Raw genomic sequence first — 27,034 nt, 5'->3', positions numbered from 1 at the left:
TAGGAAGTGGGGGAGGCTCTGCCCAGTCCCAGCAGGGCCAGAGGGCAATTAACTGCCCTCGGTGAGCCAGCGGGGGTCACTTTGAAGCCCGACAGGTACAAGTACGGATTTCCAGGCCCAGCTTGAGGCATGTCTCAGGGGTCTACACAGAAGAGGGAAGATGAGCAGCAGAAAGACAGCGGGGTGCTGGGCAGGAGGAGCTTGCTAGTGCTGTGTTTTATTTGTAAGCTCGCTGCAGAGAGCGTCTGGAATAGTTTTTCTGAGCATCAGGCTCTTGTATCAAAAGAGTGAGGACTTAAAGGGGGTAGAAAAAAAGGTATTGGTCAGTTTGAAAGTCACAGTTTATCTTTCTATAATCAGATTAGGAGAAAAATGGAGAACCACTGGTAGCAGGATGAAGCAAGAATCTTTGAGGGTCTGGCATTTGATGAGACAGACACTGGGCACCGTCTGTTTCCCCAGCACGGCGTAGGAGGGAGGCATAGGGACGTGCATGCCGAAGCCAGGGCGCTCTTACATGCCACAGCTTGTTGCTGGCAGGGCTGTTGTTGCCCTGGTCGATGACTGGTCTATTCCCACAAATCTTTATCAGTCTTCATCACAGGAAAGGCACTGCTCTGTGCTCTCAGCCCAACTCTCTTGTTCTTGGCCTGGTTGGGGTGACAGCATCCTGCTCGATATAGCTTTCATTGTCACAGTTGAGAAATGGTGACTGATGGTGGCTCAGCCAGCCATCGAAGGGATGAATGGCCAATCAGGATGATTCTTTCTGAGCTTGACAAGATGATCGGGAAACTTGCAGGCCCTGACCTGGTGGTAAAGGCATTGGAAATGAGGGAGTTGAATCCAAGTGCTCAATGGAGACATACACTCCAACAGTCACCTTCACCCCCACATCCATGCCCTCCCAATACTTACTTTGGCCCCTCAATAATGCCTCTTCTATGCTTATGTGGTGGTGGGGTCTAGTTAGGTCAAGGTTCACAGCAGTGCTACTCTTAAAGGTGTACTTAGTATTTTTTTTTTTTTAAGATTTTTTATTTTTTATTTATACAAGAGCCGGGGTACAGGTCAGCTGTGCGGGAGGGTGAGAGGATTCACCAGAGATAGAGCGGGGAACAGAACAGGCAGACTGACGAAATACACTGCTGATGGGAGCAGCGGGCGAGACAGGAGAGGTCTGCTCGCCATGTGGGTTGCTCCAAGGCTGGCGGGGATCGAACTGGCACTGCAAGGCTGCGGACAGCTTCACAGCGCTGTGCTCAACCACCTGCGCCACCAGGGAGGCTCTTAAAGGTATACTTTGAAAGCACTTTATATACTCTCTATATTAAGATTGTTATAATTTACTTTAAATTAATAATTAGTACCCAATTCTAGATTGTTCATTGACAAGTATTTACTGTTAGAACTAAATCTAGTTCGTCAAAGCCCTCTGGTTGCCCCCCAGGGTCCTCACAGCCTTTGATACACAGGTTCTGTGCTATCCAAAAGTAGAATGTTTCTATTTGTTGTGATTTGGTGGGTTATTTTTTGGTTCCAGAAAAGCTGTTACCATTATTTTATATGGAAAATGTTTTGAGTGTTTCCATATCCCCAAGTAACCCAGCAAATAGCAATGGTTTACTTTTGGGTAGTGGGGGAAACCTGTAGAAGGAGCTCGAGCTATCACAGCGTGTGGAAAAGTAGTTTTCCCTTACAAAACAAGTGTCAGAAACGCCTCTCCACCATTGGAGGTTCTGAATCTTCTGGGGTACGGTGTGGGCATGGGGGAACAGGGCACTTGCATTTTTATACAGGTCCTCTGATGAACTGGGTGCACAGTCAGAGGTGAGAAGAGCGTGTGCCCAGTTAAGTGACCAGCGGCCGTGTGTCCTCGGGCTCCTCCCTCCAAGCGGGGACCTGCCTGTGTCCAAGGGCATGTTCATCCCAATCATCATAGGATTTTTCCCACTTGTCTCTGCAGAATGATGGATGACTCTTCTTTCCCTCCTTTGTGCCGTGAACTCTAACCCCATACTAGAAGCCTCAGTGGAAGCTTACACATCTTTGTGGTGTTTCTTTGTAGAAAGAAGAGACAGTTCAGGTTCTGGGTCCTCAAACACTGCTAGCCAAGAGGAGAGTGAAGAGATTTGCTTATACCACATCCGGAAAAGTTGTAGCTTTCAAGGTAAGTTGGAGGAAGCCCCTTCCTCACCTAGAGTGTGGGATGACACGCTCAGCCCTGGAGCTCTGCTCTGAGAGGATGGGGCTGCTTGTGAGCTCGTGTGACCCACTGACAAAATCAGTTCTGAAGATTTTGTTGGGGAGTTGAGGATGCTAGGAATTTGTTGAGTTTCAAGAAACCTTCTATAGGTGAGTATTTGGGAACATGTTTTCTTCATGCAACAGTGAGTGTGAAGTGTTAACTCTTGGTCAGCTTAGCGTGAGGTATAGACATGCAGGGGACTCCATGCCCAGTCTAGTGGGAACCCAGATCAGTGCCACCCATGAAGTGAGATTAGCGATGCCTTAGAAACCAGGAGGCCTTCTTAAGGAGGTGATATTATGTCTACTGCTGGAGGACAAGTTCTTGCTTAAGTTGGGGAGCAGGGGTTCTCTTCCTCAGCTTTTATCAGAAGTACCAATTCTTGTGTTGTCTGTATTTTTATTAATCTTTGTTTTCTTCTGCTGCTGTCCTGGGCTTAGAAGAAAGATTCCCCCTCAAATTTGGTGACTTCTCTTAAAAAACAACCACCCAACTTGTTGCTTGGTTTTTAGCCTTTAAAAATTACCCAAGCAATTGGGCCTCTCTGGTGGTACAGGGGTTAAAGTCTCAGCACTGTCAAGCTATCTCCAGCTTCTGCAGCATGGCACAGGTTCTGTCCCCGGCCAGGGAGCTGCCCACATGGCGCAGCAGACCTCTACTGTTTTGCCCACTGCTCCCCTCAGCAGTGTATTTCAGTCAGTCTGCCTGTTCTGCTCCCCACTCTGTCTCTGGTGAATCCTCTCTCCCTGATACCTTGGCCTATACCCCAGTTCTTGAATGCATAAACAAATAAAAATAAATCTTAAAAAAAGAATTACCCAAGCAATTCATGAATCCTTTCACTTTGTAAGAGAGCCCAATTATAAGGGTGAACCCTGAAGCCATCCTTCACCCTTTCTGAAAGGTAAAGAGGTGTGGTGTGGGCATGAGAAATGTCTTACATATTCTTAAGCAGACAGGGACATGTGATATGTATTATTCAACCTGCTTCTTTTACTTAACAGTGTGTCTTGTGTGTTTTTACCATGTTAGTTTGTGTAAGTCTACCTTGTTTTTAAAAACAACTGTGTAGTGTTTGATGACAGTGTTGTTCCATTGAGCATTTGATGCCCCTGTGTATTTTCATATAGGTTCCTGAAATAGAATGCTCACTCCTGGGATAAGCAGCATGTATACATACATACATACATGTATATCCATATATATATATTTTAAAGTCAGCATTATTGACATAATTTACATGCAGTAAAATGCACCCATAGTAAATATTTTTCTCCATGTAACCATCACTGTAATATATATGTGGAACAGTTCCCTCACTCAGAAAATTTCCTTATGCTCTTCATAGTTAGTCCTAGGGCCCCAACTTCCCAACCCCAGGCAGTGCCAGATCTACTTTTAGTTGCTATAGATATACATTTTCTAGAAATTCATATAAATGGAATCATAGCAGTATTTATTCTCCTGTATCTGTCTTCTCTCAGTATGCTTTTGAGACTCTGTCATCCTGACATATCAATAGTTTGTTCATTTTTATTGTAGTATTCCATTGCATGAATCAACTGAAGTTGGTTTAACCATTCATCTGTTGATGATCATTTGACTTGTTTCTAGTGTTTGCCTTTCAAAAATGTAAACCATCTGTAAATACTGACGTGTACATTTTCACGTGGCTATATATTTCACATGTCTTAAGTAAAGGCCTAGAAGTGGAATTACAGGATCATAAGTGATAAATACGTGCTTACTTTTATAAGAAACTTCAAAACTATCTTCCAAAGTGGGTATAATATTTTACCTTCCTACTTGCAATGTATAAGAATTCTGGCTACTCTGTGTCCTTGTCAACAGTTATTATTGTCAGTCCCTTAAATTTTAGTCATATCTTGTGATGATTTTAATTTACATATCCCTGATTATTAATGATGTTTGACATCTGTTTTCATGTGCCCATTAGCCATTTGTATGTCTTCTGTAAAGTATTTGTTTAGACCTTTTCCCTACCTTATGTGACAACTTTATTGAGATTCTGTATATAATTCACGTACCACTTTATCTCCTCATCTAATAGTTTCATACCAGAGTCACAGAATTCTGCCTCCATCACAATCAGTATTAGAATATTTTCGTTATCCCCAAAGAAATCCCATATTCATTAGCAATCCTTCTCCTTTCTCCCCTTCCTCTGACTCCTGGCTCTTTCTCCTTTTTGTAGATCTTCAGATTTACATCAGTCTTTATATATTTGCCTGGATAACACATTTAAATGGAATCATATAACGTGATCATTTGTGATTATTTCACCCACTTTTATTGTATTGTACAATTTCTCACTGGGTTGTGAGAATTTTGAGTTTTCTTCAAATAGGTCTTTCTGTTCAATATATAGATCTTCCAGTTTGTCTTTCATAGCCAGTTTCTTTTTGTTATCTTTGGAAGAATAGAAGTTTTAATATTGGTGTCCATTTTAGTACATTTTTCTTTCATGGTTGGTGTGTTTTGTGTCCTAAAAATCTTTGCTCCTCCAAGTCCAAAAATATTTCTCTTGTGTGTTTTTCTAGAGATCTTACAGGTTTAGCTTTTATTTTAGGTGTAGCTGTTATGCTTGACCTGAATTATCTATTGTTTATCTAATGGTAATCCTCTAATGGTAATCTGTTTACCTAAATTATCATTTCCGTAGGTATTGATCTGTGTGAGATAGCTGCCTTGCCATGTTACTTTGTCATATGTTGGGGGACTCTTAGTGTCTGCTGATGGTGCTGGAGGATGCCTGGGCATGTGGGTAGGTGCTGATTCTTGGCTTATAGGGAAACAGGAAGTACATCTTGCTTGGTGGGGTGCTAACCTGTATCCTACCACTGGGCCAGGGCTCTCCTAGCTCACTCTCTCTGGCCTTCCATCCATACTCATGCTCTATGGCACAGATAGCAAGGCTGCTGGCAGAAGCATGGCTCTATTGCAGTGCCTGCTGCAGTGGGTGCCAGTTATTCCCACAGCCATTGACCCGTGTCTTTCTTGCGTGTTAATACTTTTGAATTTGTGGAATGCTCAGACCCTTCCCATTTGTGCAGTAGTGCTCTTCTGCATATTTTGCATGTTTCTGTCTTTCATCTCTCTGTTTGATTTTTGTCTACCTCATAATCAATAATTCTGCTTTTCTGAAAGTATTTTAACTGTTTTTCAGTGCTTTTGGATTTCTTCCTCTCTCTGGTCTGTCATTTCAAGGTATGTAGGGGAGATTGGGATTGGGTGCTAGGCCAAGTTGATGTGGTTTGTGTGATTCACCTTTAGAAAACCTAGACTCTGGAATGCCATGATGAGGTGTGGGAACTTTTTGGAAGGAAAGGAAGTTGAGGAAGGAGGACAGGAAGACCAGGGAAGATGTGGCAGAGAAGGGTCCTCATGTCTCCATCAGTGCGCTGGGCCTCAGCCTCACCCACAACATGGCTGTGTGACCCCCTCCTTCTCGAGGCACCTTCCAGCTTGTGAGCAGCCTGGGCCCTGTGCTTAGCTCAGGCCTGCTATTGGGACCCAGTGCTTAACTTTGGTCCCGTATCCTTCCAGCAGACCTGTCAGGATGAGGGGCTGTGGGTGGTGTGCCTTCCCTGAGGATGCTTTCCCCAGGAGAGAGCCTTCTCAGTGCAGTCACTGAGCCCTCTTATCTTTGATTGGTTCCCTTTGTGCTCCTCAGGGAGATCTTACTAGGTCGTGACCTCTGGACCAACTTGACTTTATCTGTCTATGTTCCACCCTTTATTATTACTGGATTGTTTGGTTGAAAGTCCAAGAGGCCCCTTGGCCTGCTGTCCATGCTGTCCACACTCCAGCTCTGGACCAGCTGGGACACCCAGCTGTATCCAGCTGAAATCAAAAGGTTCTCGGTTGGGGGTCTCTCCTCCCCCTGGTGCTCTCTGCTGTCCTGTCCACTTGTCTCCAGGCCTGGTCTTGGGCAGGCTCAGGCTGCCTCCCCTTTCCAGGGTGCTCACCCCTTATGCAAGATTGCTGGACTAGAAGAGGCACTGAAATATTCCTGAAAGAATACATGAGATTTTAGAAATTCAAAATTTTTTTCAAATTAGCCAAGATTCCTTGTCATTATTTTGAGAGATGAATTAGAAAGGTACAAAGGGTAGTCAAGACAACTCTATTTTTCTAGCATCTGGATCCTCACCAGAAGCTACCGTTACTATCTGTTCCTTGAGTGTCCTTCCATAAGGTTTTACACAACTGTGTGTTTAGTGTGTTTTGTTCTCACAGCTGCACTATGCACATCGATTTGTATGTTGCATTTTTTTTACTTAAGTCAACATTTAGTTTTTTGGAATATAATATATTATGGTTCAAAATTCAAAAGATGCAAACACATGTTTTTCCTAATAATGCTGTGTTCAGCTACCCAGTTCCCCCTGCAAGGAACAATATGTGTATATGTGCATTGTTAGCCAAAGTATCTTTAATCTTTCATTTATGCGAACAGAGACGTACTGGCCCTTGATATGTGTGTGATCCTATCTGATAGCTTAGAACTAGGCAAGGGGCTTCCCCTTGCTTTTTTCCCTCTTTCTTCTCAGTCCTCTGTACAGTATACAGTGTTGAAAGGTAGAGTGAGGGTATGGGCATATTCCACATGAGGGGCTGGCAGTGAACCAAGGTGAGGCAGACATGCGGGGAGGTAACTGACTGGGCCACAGACCTAGGCCCTTGTGTATATAGTGTTAGGGCAGAGCAGTATCTAGACAGACCTTTGGGAATATATTGGGGGTATGCTGAGGGAGGGGTGAATGTGTTGGCAGCCCCGGATCAGAATGATCTGGTACCACACTGCCCAGCCACCTCATGGCAAATGTGTCGAGCCACCTCCGGTTAGACGTGCTGGGCAGGGTTTCTGATGGACATGAACCTGGCTTGTCTCAGGTGTGACTCCTGGCTTGTCCGGGTGTGCTCTGAAGAGCAGTTGCTTTTTAGTCACACTGACCTCTGCAGGGATGGAGCCTTGACATTCTCATGATCAGCATCTTGACTATCATGAGATGAAATTCATATCTAATGTAACCTGTCCACACACAACGCTAAGTAACATCACTGTGATGTCCTGCAGCAAAGGAAGACATAAAAGAAAAATGTTTATGATGAAATACATAGTATTTCAGTATCCAAATGATCAGCTGAGACTGCACTAAAAGACTCACCTGCAGATTCCCAAAATGTTTCCGGCTCAGCAGGAGCACCCCACGAGTAAGAACCATGGGACATGCCATGCTGTGTATTGCCAATGTTTTACTTCTGCATGTTTTTACTTTAGATAAGTGCAATAAAGTTCATTTCCATCTGCCATATCGATGGCAGTTCTTGGATGGAGGCAAGTGGAAGGATTTGGACAAAATGGAGCTTATTGAAGAGGCATATAGCAGTCCCAGTAAAGACAGGTATGACATACGTCACTCGTGTCTGCTTTATGCTTGGTCTTTTGTGTGTGATGTGGGAAGTGTAGACACAGCAGGGTTTACTTTTCATCACACACACACACACACACACACAACACACATTCACTCTCCCCCCCCCCCCCCCACAGACTTGTCTAGAGGTGGATACTGGGCTGGAAATTGGAAGTTAATGGAAGTTGGCAGTTTCTGGTGCCTCTCCTTTCAGGGAGGAGTTGTGGGGAAAGAAGCGTACCATATAAGTTCTGAGTTACTTCTGGCTGGGATTGATCATACTCGTTAAGTGCAGAAAAGCACAAAGCTGTAGTTTGTGAAATTTTAGCCTTTGGCCTATGAAGTCATGCAGCTGAACCTCTGTTTATTGTTCCTCCTTTACCTGTTGTATTTTCCTAAGTGTGTCCCAGGATTTTCATTCACTCAGTCAGCTCAGAATAGATGAGGAGCCCTGGTAGCCTCATGTTCAAATACTTACCTTGGATTGAATTTACTGAAATAAGTTGCCAAGAAGAGAATTTGAGCCTATTTTTGAATGGGTAAAATAAATTTGTGCTTAGAGTGCTTTCAGGTGCCAGCTGTTAATGGTGAAGCAAATGAAATGAAGTACTCCCCTTGGGAGATGAAATGGCTCCTGTACCACCCCTTCCATCTCTCTCCTTGCATACACTGAAGTGCACAGATATTAGTGTGTACTTCAATGAGTTTTGACAAACCTATGCATTGTTTAGCCAACACTCCAGTCCAAGTAGAGATCATTTCCATCACCCAGAAAGCCCCTTCATCGTTCTTCCAGGCAGTACCCACCCCATATGCCACCATTCTCTGTCACCATAGATCAGTCTTGTCTGGCTTTTTGTTGTTGCTGGACACATTATCTTACTTCATTCAGATACCAGCCTGATGACACATGGTCCAGGAACACTCCATAACAAGCCAGATATCACCAGATATTAAAGGCTGGTCTTCCAGCATGGTAGCCAATGAGGCCACACTTGCTTGTGATCTTGCTGAAGTAGAACCACGACAACACCTCAGTGAGTGCTGAACCATTCAGCAGATTCCTTAACGGGGAACAGTTTTCAACCACCAGTTTGAGCACCTTTGGTTGTTTTTGTCAAGCTCTGAACAGCTGTAAGCATCTCAGCAGGGGTCAGAGGAACCAGCTCAACCTTGGCAGAGTGCCAGAATGTGGCCACCCAGTAAGGCACAGCCATTCTCACTGGCACTGGGGCTTCTCCCTGAGGTTACTGACAAGTCTGTCACCATGAGTGGCCAACTAGTGTTGCCTGTTCTTGAACCTCATCTAAATGGACTACACTCTGACATTCATATAACAGAATCATTGGTAGACACATTTCTCAGAACATATCCTCATTGTTAAGTGATGCATGACCATACTAGTTGAAATTTTTTTCTTTCTAGTACATGGAGCCTGTTAACAATATAAAGTGATGCTTTTCACTTCTCATAATGAGTTTTTGCAGCTCTTATTAAAAGTGGTGACAAACATATTTCCACGTGTCTATTGGCCTTCTAGATATCCTCTTTGGTGAATTGTATGTTTAGACCTGTTCATTTATTAATGTTTTTTAAATTAAGTTGAATACATCTTTGTATATTTTAAATTCAACCCCTGTGTGTGTAATATGTGAATATTTTCTCTGATTCAGTGTGATATCTTTTTAATCTACTTATATTTTCTTTCACCTTGTAAAAGCTTTTTAATTTGAGATAATCCCAATTGTTTATTTTTGCTTCTATTTCTCATACTGATGGGTCAAGTCTCCAAAAACATTTTTATCATTGTTACGAAGTATAACAATAGTATTTTCTTCTATGTGTATTATTGTTGTGGGTCTTATGTCTGTCTCTAGAGAGTGCGCCATCTTCATCCTTCTACATTGTGGGTAGCCAGTTGTCTCAGCACCATTTGTTAAAGGGACACACCTTTCTCCCAGGATTTGGTCATGGCTCCTGTTTGCAGGCCATGTGGCCAGAGTGCTTGACTTAGACCCCAGCTCTCCTGTCTATTAGCAGTTTGATTTCGGGCAGGTTTCCTGACATTCCTGGGCTTCTGTTTTCCCATCTGTGAAATGGAAATAACCTCACAGAGTTATGAAGCCTTAATCCTGTAGCATGTAAAAAGCATTTCATCTCGGTCTGACGCACACAGTAAATACTCACTGTATGTTAAGTTGTCATATTAGGCTTGTAAGTTTTTCCCTTTCTTGCCAGGTAAGCAATATATTTTTTAAAAGAATATTTTAATGAGCATTGTCTATAGCATGAAAGGAATGTCATAGCGAGTTCATATTACCCTGATTTGATTTTTTTTTTTGCCCAGCAAAACTGACTTGAGAAAGTCAGAAAGTCTCCCTCCACGAGAACCGTTTTGTGGTGTGCTGTCGCGCTCCCCTTCTCACCCGCCAGCCCGTCCTCGGGGAGACTGGCGGTGGGGACGGAGGGGCCTGTGCACCTTGGCGGTGGCGCTTCCCGTCTGTCTCTCTCATTCCGTTGCAGGATCCTTTGCGCTGAGTCTGCCAGTAGCTTTCACTTTGACTGCCTGAACTTTAACATCATGATGTTTGGCACCGCCCAGGCTCGCCGCCTCTCCACGGCCTCCTCGGTCACCAAGCCCCCACACTTCATCCTCACCACTGAGTGGGTTTGGTACTGGACTGATGAGTTTGGTTCTTGGCAGGAATATGGAAAACAGGTAAATGGAATGGGAAGGGAGTGAGGGTTTTCTCCTTCAGGCCCGTGCCAGAGGAGCTATTCCAGACCCGAGCTTTAGGGTTGTTTCAGGGCGAACTTGGTAGAACCAGAGATCCCAGGTCCCCATGTGACCTGCTTGCTTTGGGGGATTATAGCAGAACTAAATTTGCTGGAGTTGACTTGTATGAGCTTCCCTTGTTGAGTGGTCAGATGACTGGGTCTTGTGAGCTGGAATGACTGCAGGTTGTAGTGAGATCACGTTTCTTTGTTGGTTTTACTAAACGGGTAGGAAGGTGCATCTCTGTTGAGCAGGTGACTCTGGAGAGAGGACCTGTGTGTGCAGGTGCATTTGTGTGGCTGTGGGATGAAGTTTCAGGCTTCTCAAAGCTGGTTTTTTGCCTTATCAGTGGCAGCAAGTTTATAGATGGTGGGCATGAATAAGACTACTGATTTTAGGTATTGACTGGACATCTGAATGAATCACTGATGCTGTCAGTTATTTAAGGATGATCATGTATGGAGCAGATTTATAGGGAGACGCCCCCAATCACCTGTAGAGATAGATAGAAGTATAGGAAAGTCACCATGTCTGTAGGGACTCTCTCTCCAAAATGAAAATTGGGGTCTGTGGTTTAATAGACACCTGCGTTATTCTGGGTTGTGGGACCTCTATTAAAGCATTGTTTTCTCACTCTCAGCTGCATTTGGAATGGCTTCTTTCTGGGAGCAGCGTAATGTGAGCCGCACAAGGGCAGGGAACTTTGTCTCCCTAGGAATGCCTAGGAGGATGCCTCTCGGGGCTTAGGACACAGATACTGGCTGGTTGGAGGACAGAGTCGTGGCTGCCCCCTGCCCCATGGGTCAGCTGGACACTGCCACTCTCATCGGGGGGCCTCCCTGACTCGAACCCTTGTTTCTTGCCTCTGTTTTTTCTAGCACCAGCCTTTTCTCATCAGAAAGCCTTTCTCATCACCAGCTTTCTATCTCATCAGATAGCTGCTCTATCTGATCTCTTTTCATCATTGCCCCTGTCTGCCTGCATGTCTTCCCAGGCTTCCTTGCAAGTGAATTTGTTGAGGAAAGTTCTCTAGCATCACTCTGGGGTGGTTGGGAATGGGAGGGGAGAAGCTGTGGCTGACATTAAAGAGAGAGAGGGCATGACAGCTGGCCACACTTCCTGAACCAAGCCCACCTGGTGATGCTGTGCAGGGATTCATGCGGGCGAGAAACCCTAAGCAGATATGCCATCTCTTGTGTTCGTTTCCTGATTCATCTCCTCTCTGGGGGACAAGCTTTTTGGGAGCTGGTGGGATATCATGGGACCCTGGGGGCATCCTTCCCTGGCTGGCTTCCCAAACTGCGTTATCACAACTTTGGGGCCTTTCTTCTGGGACTTTCTTCTCCAGACAGCCTGCACTTAGGTTCTGTGTTTGACCATGCCCCCACACCTTCTTACAGGATAGTCAGTGTGCACAACCTCTCGTGGAACAGGAGACTCCCTGGGAACACCTCCATGTGGGTGGTGTTGGTACCACCTAGGGCATGTCTGCGAGGTGGGGTCAGTCGTGTTTAGCGACTTTTTTCATTGTTGTAGGTTCTGCTGTCACGTAGTATATAACTTTTCTCTGGCAGGGCATGGAGCACCCTGTGACCACCGTCAGCAGCAGTGATGTGGAGAAGGCCTACCTGGCATATTGTGCACCGGGATCTGCCTCTGAAGCGGCCATCCTGAAGTTCCAGGCTGGGAAGCACAAATACGAGTTAGACTTCAGAGGTACTGCTTCCCCAGCAGAGCCTGCCACATTAACTGGGGGGCTTAAAACATGAGCAGGGTGTAGTCCCTTCCTGAAGTACTGCCTGCCAGGAGGGTAGTGGTCCTGTGAACAGAAGACACCACCCCAAGGGTAGAAATGCCTGAGATGGGGGTGACAGAGGCAGGGCAAGCACCCTAAGCAAAGCATGCAGGCCAGCAGCGCCAGCCCCGCTGCAGAGGTAGTTGCCCTGGAGGCCGTGGATGCTTCCTTATCTCAGAATTGGTCCTTGACAAGGGGCTCAGCCGTGCTTGGCCTCCCACTCCCAGCGTGTTATTTCATCTTTCTGTGGGCACTTTCGTCTGGGTGCATTGCCAGGTTAGCACGTGGCAGGTAGGGCCACACGTAACTCAGTTGCCTGGATGCAGACCTTTGCCTGTGACAGGTACACAGGCTGACACACTGGGCATATTTTTCCAGTGTTCAAGTTGTGGGAATTTTTTTAAGTTCTTATTTTTATGTGGCTTCTCTTCAGCCTTTCCTGCATGGATATATCAGTCCAGCCCTGTTCAGTTCAGTTTAGTCTTTAAATTCATATTTCAAGCTCTCAGTCCTTCTGAGGGATAAACATGTTGTAAGGGAACTAAGTGGGCCTTCCTTTAAACACAACATCCTGTGTGCTCTACTTTCTTCTGGACCTTTGTTCCATGTGGAGGGCAGCAAAGGGTCTTTTTTGTCCAAAAACTGCTGTGACTGCTTGCTGTGAGCCACTTGGTTTTGCTCAGGGTTTGGTAGCCCTTGCGGGTTAGCATGAGGTTGGCTCGCTGCCACCCTTTGTGCCCTCCTCAGGAGCCTAAGCTCTTCTGCTTCAGAGCAGAGTTTCAGGCGCCCGCTGCAGAGCACCAGCTGCCTGAGTCAGTGTCACCAGATCCATCGCACTCTGGTTCATAATGGTTTGAAATATTCCTTTTAAATATTTGGGAACTATCGAAATAAATAAGCCAAGAATGTCAGCAGTGCCCCGTGCTGCCCCCATCTCCCGGGACGGAACAGTAAACCAAGCATAGGAAAGATATACACATGCTGCTTGCTGGCAACTGCAGGGAAAATCCAAGTGTGTTAGGTGACCACCAGAGCTCAACCTGGGCACAGGTCTTTTTTTTTTTTTTTTTTTAATGTGAGGGGTTAGATACCAGCAGCCACAGAAGTTTCAGGTGAGTTACCCGGTAGTGAGGTGCTGAGGGCTTATGATGGAAGCATTTCTCAGACCCAAACCTGCCACTTATTATTCGACTAAGCCAATTTGAGGAACGCACATATACAACAGGTCATATGACTTCTTCCGTAGGGCCAGGGATGACTCAGCTCTGTCCTTGGAGAGAATCTTGTCTCAACACAGTTATTCAAAACAAATATGCAGATTCCAGAGGCAGAATTCTGACATGAGCTGCATCCAAAGGACAAAATCCCTAAGGGCAGAGCTTATTTAGGGATTTAGCCTAGCCTGTGCCCTCTTTTAGGGTGGGGGAGAAAGGCCTCAATTTACCTTGGGGCCCACGTACCTTTGCCAGTCTGTATATCATGAATAACTAATTTCATGAAGACCTGTTTGAGATGTTAGGCAATAGGCCAGTAAAAACCCTAGGAGTTTGCTAGTTGGCAGCATATCTGTGTCAGGTTGAGTGTGGATGACAAAAGGGGTTGTGGCAGCCATGCCTAGGTTTTGGGCTCCCCAATAGGACATGGGGACTCCCAGGAGTGCCCTTTCTTGCTGAATACCTGCGCTACATAGGAGACACACACTTAGGCTCAAGTTGAGGTAAGGAATAAAACTTTACAGATTGTAATAGTAAAATGCTTTCTAAATTAAAAAAAAAAAAGATTTTGTGCTTAAGTGTAGCAAGTGAGACTTGACAGGGTTTTCCTGGGGATGTGTAATCTATTTTGTATTTAAACTTTTCCCCAAGGAGCAGTGTCCACCACACTGAGAAGGAATCTGAGGATCTTGAGGTGGGAGTGTGGCAAGGATGGTACAGGTTTAAAGAGATGGAGACATCTATTGAGTCAGCTTAGTCAAACTGAGGGAAAAATGTCGTGAATGAAATTAGATTGACTCCAACTCCCACTGACTTAAGATGTGGTAATTCGGTCTCAGACTGAGCTGAAGCTTTTTTATATCCAATCTGGGAAAAATTGCTAAGCAAAATAATAGTTTAAGCAAGATTGGAAGGAACAATTTAAAAGCACTCATGTATAATTGATATGTCAATTACTAATCATTCATCTATTCATTAAACTCAGTCTCCTAAGGATACCTATTTTCTTTATGAATATTTGAAATGTCTAAAAACTGCCTTATTTTAAACAGATTGATTCTGGCTTTCCACATTGAGATTAGCTTTCCACCCCTTTTAATTTGTGTTTGTAAAACATCACTGTCCTGTGTGTGTATGTATGTATATGTAATATGGGTTTTTTTTTCTCCAGCCTTTGTTCAGAAAAACCTGGTCTATGGCACCATCAGAAAGGTTTGCAGGAGACCCAAATTTGTGTCTCCCCAGGATGTGAAGGTGAAGCAGACCTGGTAGGTGTTCTCTTTGGGGCACTTAGTACTTTATGTGTGTCCATTGGGGTGTGCATTCTGCACATAGGAAAACTTGCTATGTCAAAAAGTGGGCAGAAGTGCTAAAAAGACACTTCTCCAAAGAGGAAATGCAGATGGCCAACAGGCACATGAAAAAATGCTCAGCATCACTTATAGTCAGGGAAATGCAAATCACAACCACAAGTGCAAATCATAACCACCTCACACCAGTAAGAATGGCCCACATTAAAAAAAACTAACAACAAATGCTGGCGATGATGTGAAGAAAAAGGAACCCTTTTACATTGCTGGTAGGAATGCAAACTGGTCCGACCACTATGGAAAGTTGTGTGGAGGACCCTCAAATTAAAAATGGAGCTAACATATGACCCAGCAATTCCACTCCTAGAAATCTACCCAAAGGACACAAAACATTAATTCAAAAGGAAACCTGCACTGCTATGTTTATTGCAGCACTATTTACAATAGCTAAGATATGGAAGCAATGCCCCAAAACAGATGACTGGATCAAGAGGATGTGGTATATATATATATATATATATATATATATATACACACAATGAAATATTACTCAGCAATCAAAAAAGGTAAACTCATGCCATTTGCAGCAACATGGATGGAGCTGGAAAGGATTATGCTCAGTGAAGTAAGATGGAAGGCAAAAAAAACTATCGGATGGTATTTCTTATAGGAGGAATATAAGGAAACGAACATAGGGTAAAAAAAAAAAAAGACAAAACTTGCAGGCAACTGATGCTTAAAGCAGGGGCGGGGGAGAAAACCTGCTGTGGACTGGTGGGAGCCCCAAATGATACTTGCGCCTCAGCACGTCCCTGCATCTCCTGCCCTCGTCTGCGTGTGTGTACTTCCCCTCACGCAGGACCCAAGAGCTGTGGTGCTTGTCTGTGTTCCCTGGAAGAGCTGAAAGCTCACAAAGCTGAGAGTGTACACTCAGCACACTGCAGGCAGATAAGTATTAGCATGGATGAAGAAACAACAAAATACAGTGTAAATTTATAAAAAGATGAATGCTAGTTATGTTATTCTAATGATGCACGTGCAATTAATAGAGCATGAAGGGAACAAACCAGACACAAGGAAAAAGACCCAAGACACTGGGGAAAAAAGGCACATAATTGGGCACTCTAATTTTCAGTGTGTCAGTGGTGTTCCTGAGTCATGAGGATATTCTCATACAGATTTCTCCAAAAGCCAAAGTTCTTCCTGACTCTAGACTTATTCAGAGCATAGCGAGGAAGTCGTAACAGTCCAGTGCCTGATGTTTTCTCTCCATCTCCAAATGATTGTATCTACTGTGTCATAAGTTGGGGCCGAGATTTTTGAACAACTCTTTGAAATTTTCTGTTGTTTGTTTTGGTTTTTTTAAAGTCAGATTTTTTATTGTTTTTTTTTAAATCAAAGCATTTAAGTTCTTCTTTGTCCTCTAGTCGCTGGCGCCTGACTGCTCTGCAGTCCCCCGGCGCCTGTGGTTCACATTGCCCAAGCACTCAGGCCTTGTAGGCCTCATGGGTGGGAGAGTGTGCTGTCATTTCAGTTTGCTTTCTGATATGGGTGAGATTTAATATTTTTTCCTAACATGTATCTGCCGTTTATGTTTCTTTTTCTATGGATTATTTGTCTTTTGCCCATTTTTCTATTAACTTTTTATTATTTTTCTTAAAAGATTAGAAAGGGTATCCGACCTGGGTTTGTTGTATTTGTTCTTGGTCAGTTAAGTCACTTTGCCTGTATTCATGCAGTGCTGCGGCAGACAGCAGGAGCTGTGACTGGATTCAGTCAGCTGTCTTGGTCTCGCCTGTGTATTGCTGAGGAGTTAGAATTTTCTCCACTGTGCCGGCTCCTACTTGTTGTGGATGTCCTTTTCCTGCTCATAGCCCACCTAGGGGAAGCTTGAAAAAAAATCTGTCTCCTTTTTCAGATGCGATCTTTTTTGTTGTCACTCTTAAGTCTTCAGGGTGTCATGTTATTTCATGACAGAAATAAAGGTGAGTATTTGGTGAATTCCAGGGACGATGCGAGGGATTATTGAGCTCTGTCGCCTCTGACCCCCGCTCTGTGGTTCCTCCCTCTGTGGCGGCAGCCATGGGCATCCTAACTCCAGCCAGCAAGTCTGCTTGGGTCCCTAGCGGGAACGCCCATGGTGGGCGACTCGGGAACAACTCTCCTTGTACCGTTAGAGGGGTCACAGAATAGGAGCTGCTGCTTCTTACAAGACAGGACTTCAAAATGGCGCGTGTGCACCAGGTATCTGCGCTAGTTCTTTACCATCCTCCCATCCTCTGTGACAATACTTCATTCATGTGATTGGGTCTTCTTTTTTTTTAATGTTCCAGATATTTTTGGTCATTTCATTCCACTGCTGCCTCCCCCACACCCACTAGTTCGGCAGTTACACACTGTGTTGTACGAGGCGTGTTAGAGGTCACGGCATGCGCGCTGCGCTTAGCTATGTCACCTCATTGCATGTGAAGTGCAGTGTTAGCTTCCTCTCAGCTTCGCAAATTTCATTACTGTTATTTTCAAACAAAAATGAATGTGTCATTCAGTTTACTTACATTTTTTTCTACTTTATCTTTTCAAATTTCCTTAGATGAATGATCTGTTGGGACTGTCTTGGTTAGCCTGCCTATGGCTTTATTTTGCCCTCCATCTTGAAAGACATCTTCACTGGCTGTGGAATTTCGGGTTGTAGTTCTCTTCTGTGAGAGCACTGAAGACTTGCCTCTGCTCTCTCCTGCCTGTGGAAACCCGCTGTCTGTCTGACTGATGCGGCTTTGCCAAAATCCCACTTTGTCCTTTGTTGTCCTTTGGCCGCCTCTAAGATTTCCCGTTTGTCTGGGTGTTATGCAGTCGCCCGGGGCGTGTGGGGTGTGTGTGTTCATCCTGTCAGAGGCTCTTCGGGCTGCTTCACTCTGTGGGCTGGTCCGTCTCATTCGTTCTCTTTGAAAATTGCTTCCACCTGTTCTCTCTCTGGGGTTCCGCGACCCTCTCACCAGGTTCATCGCTTCTCACTCTTCACCACGTCCGAGCCCCTCCCACCTCCCCTTTCCATTTCCTTATTGCTCTGTGCCTCACTCTAGGTAACTCCACTCCCCATGTCCTCAGCTCACCCGCCCTCTCGCCTGGCGGACTGACCTGCCAGCACACCTGTCCAGGCACCAGCCAGGATTGTGTCTTTCAGTTTCAGAAGCTCAAGCTGGTTCTTTTTCAAATCCTTTAGATCTTTTGATAAAGAAGTTTTCTCTTTCTTGCAAAGTTTGTATTTTATTTCTTTAAACATGAGAAGAATAATTTGTTTAATAATCTGATAATTTCACTATCTTAGTCTTGGTGGGGCTGTTTCTTGCTTAGTTGGGACTTTGCTTAGTTAATTTTAAACTGTGCCATTTTCTTTGGAATGTTATTTCTGGTAGTTTCTGGAGGCTTACAATGAAGGTACAGCAGGTCTTGACAGCAAAAACAAGGTAGAGCTATTGTAGAAAGAACAGAGCATTCTGAAAAGGAGCAGGAATGATCGGGAGTTCTATTTTCACAGCCCTTATTGCTTAGGCCTTTGGGCCATTTCTCTCTTCAAACTCAGCTTATATTTATTTAATTTTAGAAAGATCACACATACAATGCTATGTTACGTGACACCCTGTAATTACCCATGTTAATATTTCTGCAGTAAAAAATATGCAGTCACTTTAAAAGGGACCTTTTAGAGACCATAGATTGACTCTTAGCAGAACAAATCAGGTCTCTACCAGCAAATGAGTTTGGACATCAATTTTATGTTTTTAAAAAAATGTTATTGTATGCCAGTTATACCTCACTGAAGTTGTTGTGGGGGTGTAGTTTCAGAGCTCTGAATTTCACTCTTCTGGGGAAGGGTCTGAGTGAGTTGCTTTCATCTCGTGCTCTCTCCTTTCCCTGCAAGTTGGGATGCCAGGGAGAAATGAACCCTCAGGCCTAATTGTTCAGTTTTGATCACATAGGCAAAGCTGGAGGCGCCCTCATGCAGTGGATATTGTGGTTTCGTGCTTCTTCGCCTTCCCTGTGCTTTTATGGGACGCAATGCAGAGACTCAGATGGGGTGTCTGCGAGGGGTGGCTACCTGTCATAGACTTGCTTATCTCAGAACAGAGTGTCTCAGTGTTTTTGTTTACATTTGGTAGTGACGTCAAGTTGCAAGGCCCAAAGAACATCCCAGATCATTGGGACCTGTCGGCCCTGCCGGACCCAGGCTTTAAGGTATGGGACTCTGGTGACTTCAGGCTGGCATAGAGGGTGTTTTTACACGTAGGTGAGGTGAGCAGCTAAAGAAGCTACCAGTCCAGGGCTTATGGGGGAGGAGGACAGAGTTGTCTGTGGGTTTTTTTTTTTTTAATACTTATTTTTACAAGCACTGGGTACAGTCAGAAGCGCGGGAGGGTGAGAGAATTCACCAGAGCCAGAGCAGGGAACAGAACAGGCAGACTGACAAAATATACTGCTGAGGGGAGCAGCGGGCGTGGCAGAGGTGGTCTGTCGTGCCATGTGGGACCCTCGCCGGCAGCTGGGGATGGAACCGGCACTGCAGAAGCTGTGGGCAGCTTCGCAGCCCAGCGCTCAACCGCTGCACCACCAGGGGAGGCCCTGTTTTGTTTTTTTTAGGTCTTGGAGATCCTAATTCTGAATGACCATCTGGGAGATGATGGTGGTCCTGAGGGGAGGATGTGTTGTGGGAGAAGGACTGTGAACTGGATATATCCTGTAAGAGCAGGAATAAGGAGCTTAAGAATTACTTAGCCCATAAACACTAACAAAGCAAGAAATGGAAAACAGGCAATATGAGTATGATGAAGGACATTGAGGGGGGAGGGGATGAAAATTGCTGTTGGAAAGTGCTAGCTTCTAGAAGACAAGAAAAGGAATGTTAGTTCAAAGCTCATGTAGCGCCTGCTGGCTCTCGGAAGCCAGGCTGAGTGTGGTCAAGTCCTCAGGACAGTGTGGCCCCGCGCACGTGGCCACTTGACTCGCTTCTCTTGTTGGCCTGTCGCCAGACATTGTACAAAAACTAGTTTCTGGGACATGACAGTCCCTGTCCTGGGAGGCCGCATCTTGAACTGAATGAAGCACATAGACAGCAACAGCACAGGCAGGACGGGAAGACAGGCAAGTCCTGAGAGCTGTCCACAGGCGCCAAGCTGAAGCTGCTGCGCCCAGGGCACTGGGGAAGCATCACTGGTCCACACCTGCTGGTGCTCTGACAGGCAGAGGTGGGAGGAGCTGCACGGGGAAGGAGCACAGCTCAGGATGCAGGATGGAGGACGTGGGCCTTGACAGGTATGGGGCTCTGGCCAGTCCCTGGGCTGGGAGGGCAGGGTTGGTTCTGCACTTGAGGGAGAGGAGTGTGGCCACGTCCCCTGAGCGGGGGACAGGGAAAGCAGAGTCAGAATTTGAGTTGCAGGAAACCTAAGAACGTTTCTCTGGGGAGAGAGGGGGTGGTTATAGCACTGACTTGGGGTAGGGGAAGGGTATGACATAGAGGAACTTCCCAGGGATCCCCAAAGTGGCTGTACTATGCTCAGCCTGGTGGAGGCAGAAGCACGGAATGGGTTGGGGTGCAGGCTGCTCCTGCAGGAACAGGTGGATTGTCACCTAGTGTGTGGTGAAGATTGGCTGCTTTGGTCAGGGCTCCCCCAACCCTGTCAAAAGATGCTAAGGGGAAGGCAGGCCCAGCTGGGGGGAACAAACAGCTAGGCTCCTGGGTTGCTCTGTGCCCATCTGCCAGCCTGGCCTCTGCCCCAGGCTGTGATATGGGTGCTCATGTAGAATAGCCTCCATGAAATGAACCCCCACCCCCGAGGAGATTGGCCCTCCTCCACCCAGTGCGTGTGCTCCACTTTTATTGACATCAGCTGTGGGGTCTTGTGGACTGTGTGGTCTGAGCCGTGTGGGTACAGAGAAGGGTAGGGACGTCCAGGGTGTGCTGGCATCAGATGACATGTCCGTCCTTCAGCAAGTCTCACAGGGAATCCAAGGGAAGTGCGTAAAATTGCTCCAAGGGGTAACCCTTGGCGTATGGTGACTACTGTCGGGGCTTCCTGGCAGTTTTAACATTTTCTGAGCAACCTTTGGAAGTTGCTGATCTGGAGCCTACACTTCAACAGTAACAGTGAAAATCTTCGCCCCTTGCAGAAGATTGCCCTCAGCTTGTCCTCGGAGGAGTACCAGAAGGTGTGGAGCCTCTTCAACCACACCCTGCCCAGCTACTCTGTGCAGAAGATCGAGCGTGTCCAGAACCTGGCCCTTTGGGAAGTCTTCCAGTGGTGTGTGGGGACTTGCTCTCAGGGGGTTGGTGACTCACGTCCGTGGGAGGCTAGTAGCTTAGTGACTGTGCCCCGGGCCTGGGGGCCATCCTGGGTAGTGGGCACACTATCAGGAGTTGGGTCCTGCCTTCCTACAGCTCATCTTGGCAGCTGAGGGCACTGAGGCCTCCCGGTAACAGAGCCCGCACCACCCACCCTCGCCTCCTGTCTCCCTGAAGATGACGGGACTGGCTGCCCTGGGAGCATAGGCCCCTGTCATGCAGCCAGGGTGCCAGGGCCTTGTTTTTATGCTTAAGGACTGGCATGTACTTAGATACCCAGGCACATGTGTGGGGAGCAGACACTCATGAGGTCACCCTGGTGGGCCTAGGCTCCTGCTGACCTGTCCCCACAGGGGGTGGAGCAGTACCATCTGTCCTCTGCGCCCAGTGATGATGTCAGGATCACTTGGCCCAGGAGAGGGAGGATGACCCCCCCCCCCAGCCCCCAATCTGTGTCTGAGACCTGGCCGAGGTGGTGGGCAGGCTGCTGGCTCCTGGGGCAGGTCTGCTGTGGGAGTTCAGGGAGCCAAGGGGGGCCTTGCGCTGTGGAGGAGTAGGGAGCCTCTTGCCACCTCCCCACCCCAGTTGGTGGCAGGAGTCTCCTGACTCAACATTTTTGGTCACGTGTCTCTTCTTGGCCTGGGTGACCTGTGTAGTGTGCCCCCCCCCCGCCTCCCACCCACTTTCCTCTCTCGTGGTTTTAGGCAAAGAGGGCAGATGCAGAAGAGAAACGGAGGGAAGACGGTGGATGAGAGGCAGCTGTTCCACGGCACCAGTGCCAGCTTTGTCGATGCCATCTGCCAGCAGAACTTCGACTGGCGAGTCTGTGGGCTCCACGGCACATCCTACGGCAAGGGTAAGGGGATGGCGGGACCATTTGAGAGCAGGCAGCTGTGAGGTGAGGGGTTGAGCCAGCTCAGGCTCAGGAGTAATCTCCAGGCCTCTGTGGGGACACCCATGGTTGGCCCCCAACTCTCAACTCCTGAATGTGCAACTGGCTGCCCCACCCAAAATTTGAGCAGGGGTGGCCCTGCTATGACTGGGGCTTTGCTTCCCTGAAGAGTTGGGCCTGTGTCCCTGCTGAGTGACAGCCCCAGAAGATGGTGAGTGTCAGGGAAGCGGGTGCCTCCGCCTGCGAGTCAAATCCCGAGACTGACCGTACGCTGTTTTCTTAGAAGCCGGTGCACCTTGGACACACTTGTGTGGCTGTCATCCAGCTACCACGTGGGTTATCTGAGTGTCTTCCTGTCTCCTGGTTATTATTTTTTAAAGGTTTATTTTTATTTATTTATACAAGCACTGGGTACAGTCAGAAGCACGGGAGGGTGAGAGGATTCACCAGAGCCAGAGCGGGGAGCAGAGCAGGCAAAAGGACCAAAGCACACCCCTGAGGGGAGCAGCGGGCGGCAGGAGAGGTCTGCACGCCATGTGGGACCCTCCTCCGGTGGCCGGGGAGCAGCTGGAAATCGAACCGATGCTGCAGAGGCTGCGAGCTTCTTCGCAACCCAGCGCTCAACCGCTGCACCACCGGGGAGGCCCCTCTCCTGGTTATTTCTAAACCTTATTTGGAAATAATTTCAAAGGCACAGGAAAGTGGCAAGAGTGTTGAAAAATTCTCATGCATAGATCTCACCTGGACATTCTTAGCACTGCACCTCATTGGCCTGAGCACCCCTTTTGTTTTCCCTGAACCATTGCAGGCAGGTGGCACCTGTCGTACCATCCCCCCATCACACTCCCTCAGAATAGGGTCTCGTCTTCTGTAAGTGCAACCTGGCTACCGGACCAGAAAATTTGGTAACGAAGCACGCTGTAGTCAGCTGTCTCTCTTCCCACCCCATCCCTTGTCCATCAGCTTGAACCCCATGGGGATTTGTGGGGTCAAGATGGACAGGGGCCAGCGGTGCGTGATGGCAGCTTCAGCTCAGGGCCCTGTTTGACAGGGTTGATGCTGCCAGGCTTTGGGCTGCCGTGTCTTGGTTACTGTCCACCAGCCCTTAGTTGGGCACTAAGCCCCCTCTTACAGGTGAGGAAGCTGAGGCCCAGAGGTTTAATGAGTGAGATGCTCAGAGACCCTCAGCATTGGGGTAACAAATACCAAACATGGAAGTGTTATGTCCTGGAGTTTGGTGCCCTCTTTGCCCTTCGGGAGGGAGAAGCTGGAGCAAGGAGGAGGACAGAGGTGGTGACGGAGGCGTGGAGGCCATCGGCCTGACTCGGTTGACTGGACGCTGGCGTGTCCTCTGCCCGCATCAGGCTGTCCTTCTGGGGCCCCCGCTGAACCGCGTGTGTCCTTGCAGGGAGCTACTTTGCCCGGGACGCCGCGTATTCCCACCACTACTGTAAGTCCGACACGAAGTGCTACACCATGTTCCTGGCTCGGGTGCTGGTGGGCGAGTTCACCCGAGGCAGCCCCACCTTCCTGCGCCCCCCCGCCAAGGAGGGCCAGGGGGACCTCTTCTACGACAGCTGCGTGAACAGTACGTCCGACCCCTCCATCTTCGTGATCTTCGAGAAACACCAAGTGTACCCTGAGTATGTCATCCAGTACACGACCTCGACCGGCTGCTTGGGAGCCGGGGCCGCAGTCCCACCGCCCGGCTCCTCCAACCTGCTCTCCTTGGCCTCCCTGGCCTCCTTCTTCGGCGGCCGGCAGTGAGCTCGCGGTGGGGGCGTTTCGGGCCTTTCTGGCGTGTCTTCCTTGCAGTAGCTGTTCAGGAAAGCGCTGTTTTGCTTTTAACAAAAAACTTTTAATGAACTGTTTAATGTTGACTTCCCAATGAAGTTATAGTCTTAATCTCGCTGACCATAGTGTCCACTTTTAAGTCATTTTGGGCTCGCTGGTGACGTGACTGGTGGTGATTGTAGAGGAGCCCGTTACTGCCTTTTACTAGGATGTTCGGGTTTTATTTTGTACTCTGTTGACTTTGTGGCTGATGAGCACTAGGCACAGAGTTTCTAGATTTTATCGATTGATTTTAATTTTTAAGAGTTTCTGTCTCTTTAGTGATTTACTTTTTGGGGGTGTCAGTGGGCTCTATTTTTGTCCAAATGATGAAGTAGCCATTGGTGAGGAAAACTTCTCTGTGGGGCCCAGGGGAGCATGGGCCCTTGTGTAGCTGTGCTGCCTCTCCTGGGCTTCTAGACTTGGAATTGGCCCTTAGATCATGTGGCCAGACAAATGGCTATGGGAGGTGATCAGCGAGTCCCTGCAGGCTTCCTTGGTCCTGGGCTGAGTCCGTGTCATCTAGAGGAAGCCCGTTCAACTGGCAGGTGACAGGGACCAGTGGCTCCCCAAGATTCTGGGGCTTGACCCATGAATAACTGTCCCTGCACCTCCTCAGCACACAGGACACCCTCTAAAAGTGGTTTTATGTCCCCATGAGATGTGGCCACCTGTGCTGCAAATGTCACAACAGAGTATGGAAATAAAAGAGTATTTATCTAAAGGGGAGGTGCTGCTTGTTATTCAGCGTCTGTGCAGTGAGCACCTGCTGGGCGCCGGCTCTTTTGGGGTGTAACAGGGCACTTGGCCTTGCGGGTTGTGTGTGGATGTGTCACCAGGCCAGCAAGCCCGAAAGTTCAAGGTCCTTGCTTGCTGGGGCCTCTTCCCAGCCCGAGGAGGAGCGCCAGGCATATGGCCACATGATGATATGGTTTGATAAGCTGTGTAGAAGTTACACACTTGGGGTTTTTTTCCTTTCCTGCTAAACCACAGACCCCACAAGCCCCAGATTCACTGTAAAGCAAACTGTTGTAGATACGGTGGTTTCCCTGGGTGTGTCTTCTGCACACAGCAGTTTATGGTCGACTTGGCTGGTAGGGCAGCTGCACATCCCAAGGTCTCTGCCCCTCAGGTGATAGCATCTGCCACCTCCCCCTTTGGACCTCAGTGGCTCCCTGCCTGTGCCCCATCTTCCTAATCTTTCACACTGTGTCCACTTCAGCTGCTTTGTCCTCAGACCTGGAGCAGGAGTAGGGGTGGTCGGGGACCTGACATAGGTCAGCCCGAGATGTGTGAGGCCCGATGTGTGAGGCCACTGGCAGAATGGAGAAGCGACATGGATCCCGCCTTCCACACCAGCAGGGCCAGCCACGAGTGCGTGGCGTGAAGCTTCCCCCGTCCTGAGCCTGAGATTTCATGCATTGCTTTCCATGAAGTCCCCGGGCCTGCTGCACTTCAGTGGGGGTAGGGGCTGGAGCCCGGCGAACCATTAAATCAGGTGCTTGCTGCTAAGACTCAAATGTAATGAGGGCCCCCATCTGGCTGGCCGTCGGTTGCACGTGCCGGTGCGGTGCGAGGAGGGTAAGCAGACCTGCTGAGCTTGAGGACTGCGGGGGGCCCGGGACTTGCTGGCCTTTCAGAAAACCAGCCAGGAGGAGCAACTGTTTGCGCCAGAAAGCGAGAGGGACCATGGGCCCAGAGGCGGGGAGGGGCAGGCATTGTGAGCAGAGGTCAGATGACCCTAAATCTCAGAATCTTGGTGCCAAGAGCTGGTGGGGTCTGAGCCTGCGTGTGTGAGAAGAGTGATGGGTGAGGGGGCTACCAAGAGGTGGCGAGGACCAAGTTAAAATGCAGCTGACAGGTTTTGGGGGGAACCGAGGGGCTGTTCCCTGCTATTTTCTGCCCTGTGTCAGCTGGCGTGAGCATGAGCAGTGGGACTGGAGCTAAGTTAGGAATCGTGGGTTGCAACGCCGAAAGGACCAGGAGTCCAGAGGGTCTTTCCCCTCAGGAAGCCTCACCTCTGTCTGGACACAGTGACCACCTGGACAGAGGTGGGGGAAACCCCACCGCTGATGGGCGGGGCTGGGGTGTGAGGAGCAGAGCTGTGCTCCCTGCAGGGAGCTGGCTGCTCACTGGGCCTCTCTGCAGAATGAGGTTCTGCCACGGCAAGGGGCGGGGATCAGGGCAGGGTGCGGTGGCTGTAGTCACCATGGGGGGCAGCAGGGGTGCAAAGAGGACTGACTGTGTGAGGGGCTGGATGGATTTCCAGGGAATGGGCAACTCTTGGACTGGGGTGGTGCTGGGGAGCCAGTCTGCCTCTTTCTGGGAATCCAGGCAGAGAAGGGGGACTTCCAGCCTGGGCTGTAGACCAGACAGCAGAGGTGGTATTCACAGCCGTGGGTTTGTGGAACCCTAGAATGGTCTGACTGTCTTGAAGAGGGTCAGCTCCTAGATCCCTGGTGTGGCAACATTCAGCCCCTTAACGCTGCTCGCATCTTAACCAGGAAGGGGGTCTTTGATCTAGGTGGCTGCCAGGTTTTACAAATGAGGAAACTGAGGCTTGAGGAGGTGGAATGATGAGCAGCCATGACCACACGGTTGCTGGTAAGGGAGCAGCAGCTTCAAGTTGCAAGTTCTTTGTTAAATTTCAGCTACTCAGCAACGTAATAATTACTTTGACTAAAAATCTTCTGTGTTTTGATTCTTTGAGTCTCTCTAGAAGAAAAGCATGCTGCAGCCTCTGTCATTTTTCTGTATGCTGAAGTTTATTATAGTTAGCAACCCCCTAACCCCTGCCCTCACCCCCCACCCCTCCCCCTGAAAAGGAAAGCGCAATAAAGCTTTGAACCCCTGCTGAGGCTGAGTAGCTGGGGATCTTCACTTTCAGACGCACCAGAAGCTGCCTGTGCGTGGTGCCTCCCATCCTGCGGCTGGGTGTCTTTCAAAACAAGTTCTCGGGCTCTTTGTCAAAGCATTTGATATTTGAGTCGACAGGTCCTCCCTGGAGCTGTTCAGTAGTCCAGACACCATGGAGGAGGCCCGGCTAGGTGCAGCAAATGTTTGTGAAGTATTTAGGAAACGCTACATTCTCGGGCCATGCACCCTTTCAATTGCTTCTGTGATGCTTTTTTCTAAAGTCCCGAATTTCCACTAAGTGTTCTCTTTGAATTTGGGGGTGCCCTGGCAACACTGTG

The 27,034-nt window shown here is 47.9% G+C and overlaps 1 protein-coding gene across 1 annotated transcript in view; it reads left to right on the top strand.

The window, feature by feature from the left end:
* The window catches only part of PARP12 (poly(ADP-ribose) polymerase family member 12), a gene marked incomplete at its 3' end in the record, with an annotated part of 31,672 nt that extends 7,898 nt beyond the window's left edge, over positions 1–23,774 (top strand). The window contains exons 4-12 of the mRNA XM_084230661.1: positions 2,069–2,170; positions 7,554–7,677; positions 10,210–10,405; positions 12,037–12,178; positions 14,643–14,739; positions 18,939–19,014; positions 20,944–21,074; positions 21,820–21,971; positions 23,416–23,774. Coding sequence (XP_084086787.1) covers positions 2,069–2,170; positions 7,554–7,677; positions 10,210–10,405; positions 12,037–12,178; positions 14,643–14,739; positions 18,939–19,014; positions 20,944–21,074; positions 21,820–21,971; positions 23,416–23,774 — 1,379 coding nt within the window. The remainder of the gene's footprint in view (positions 1–2,068; positions 2,171–7,553; positions 7,678–10,209; positions 10,406–12,036; positions 12,179–14,642; positions 14,740–18,938; positions 19,015–20,943; positions 21,075–21,819; positions 21,972–23,415) is intronic.
* Positions 23,775–27,034: the final 3,260 nt, after the last annotated feature.

This window comes from Talpa europaea (genome assembly GCF_964194135.1).
Source record: "Talpa europaea genome assembly, chromosome: 3".
NCBI lineage: Eukaryota > Metazoa > Chordata > Mammalia > Eulipotyphla > Talpidae > Talpa > Talpa europaea.
Note: the sequence above shows the minus strand (reverse complement) of the source record. Positions and strands in the feature narration are given on the sequence as shown.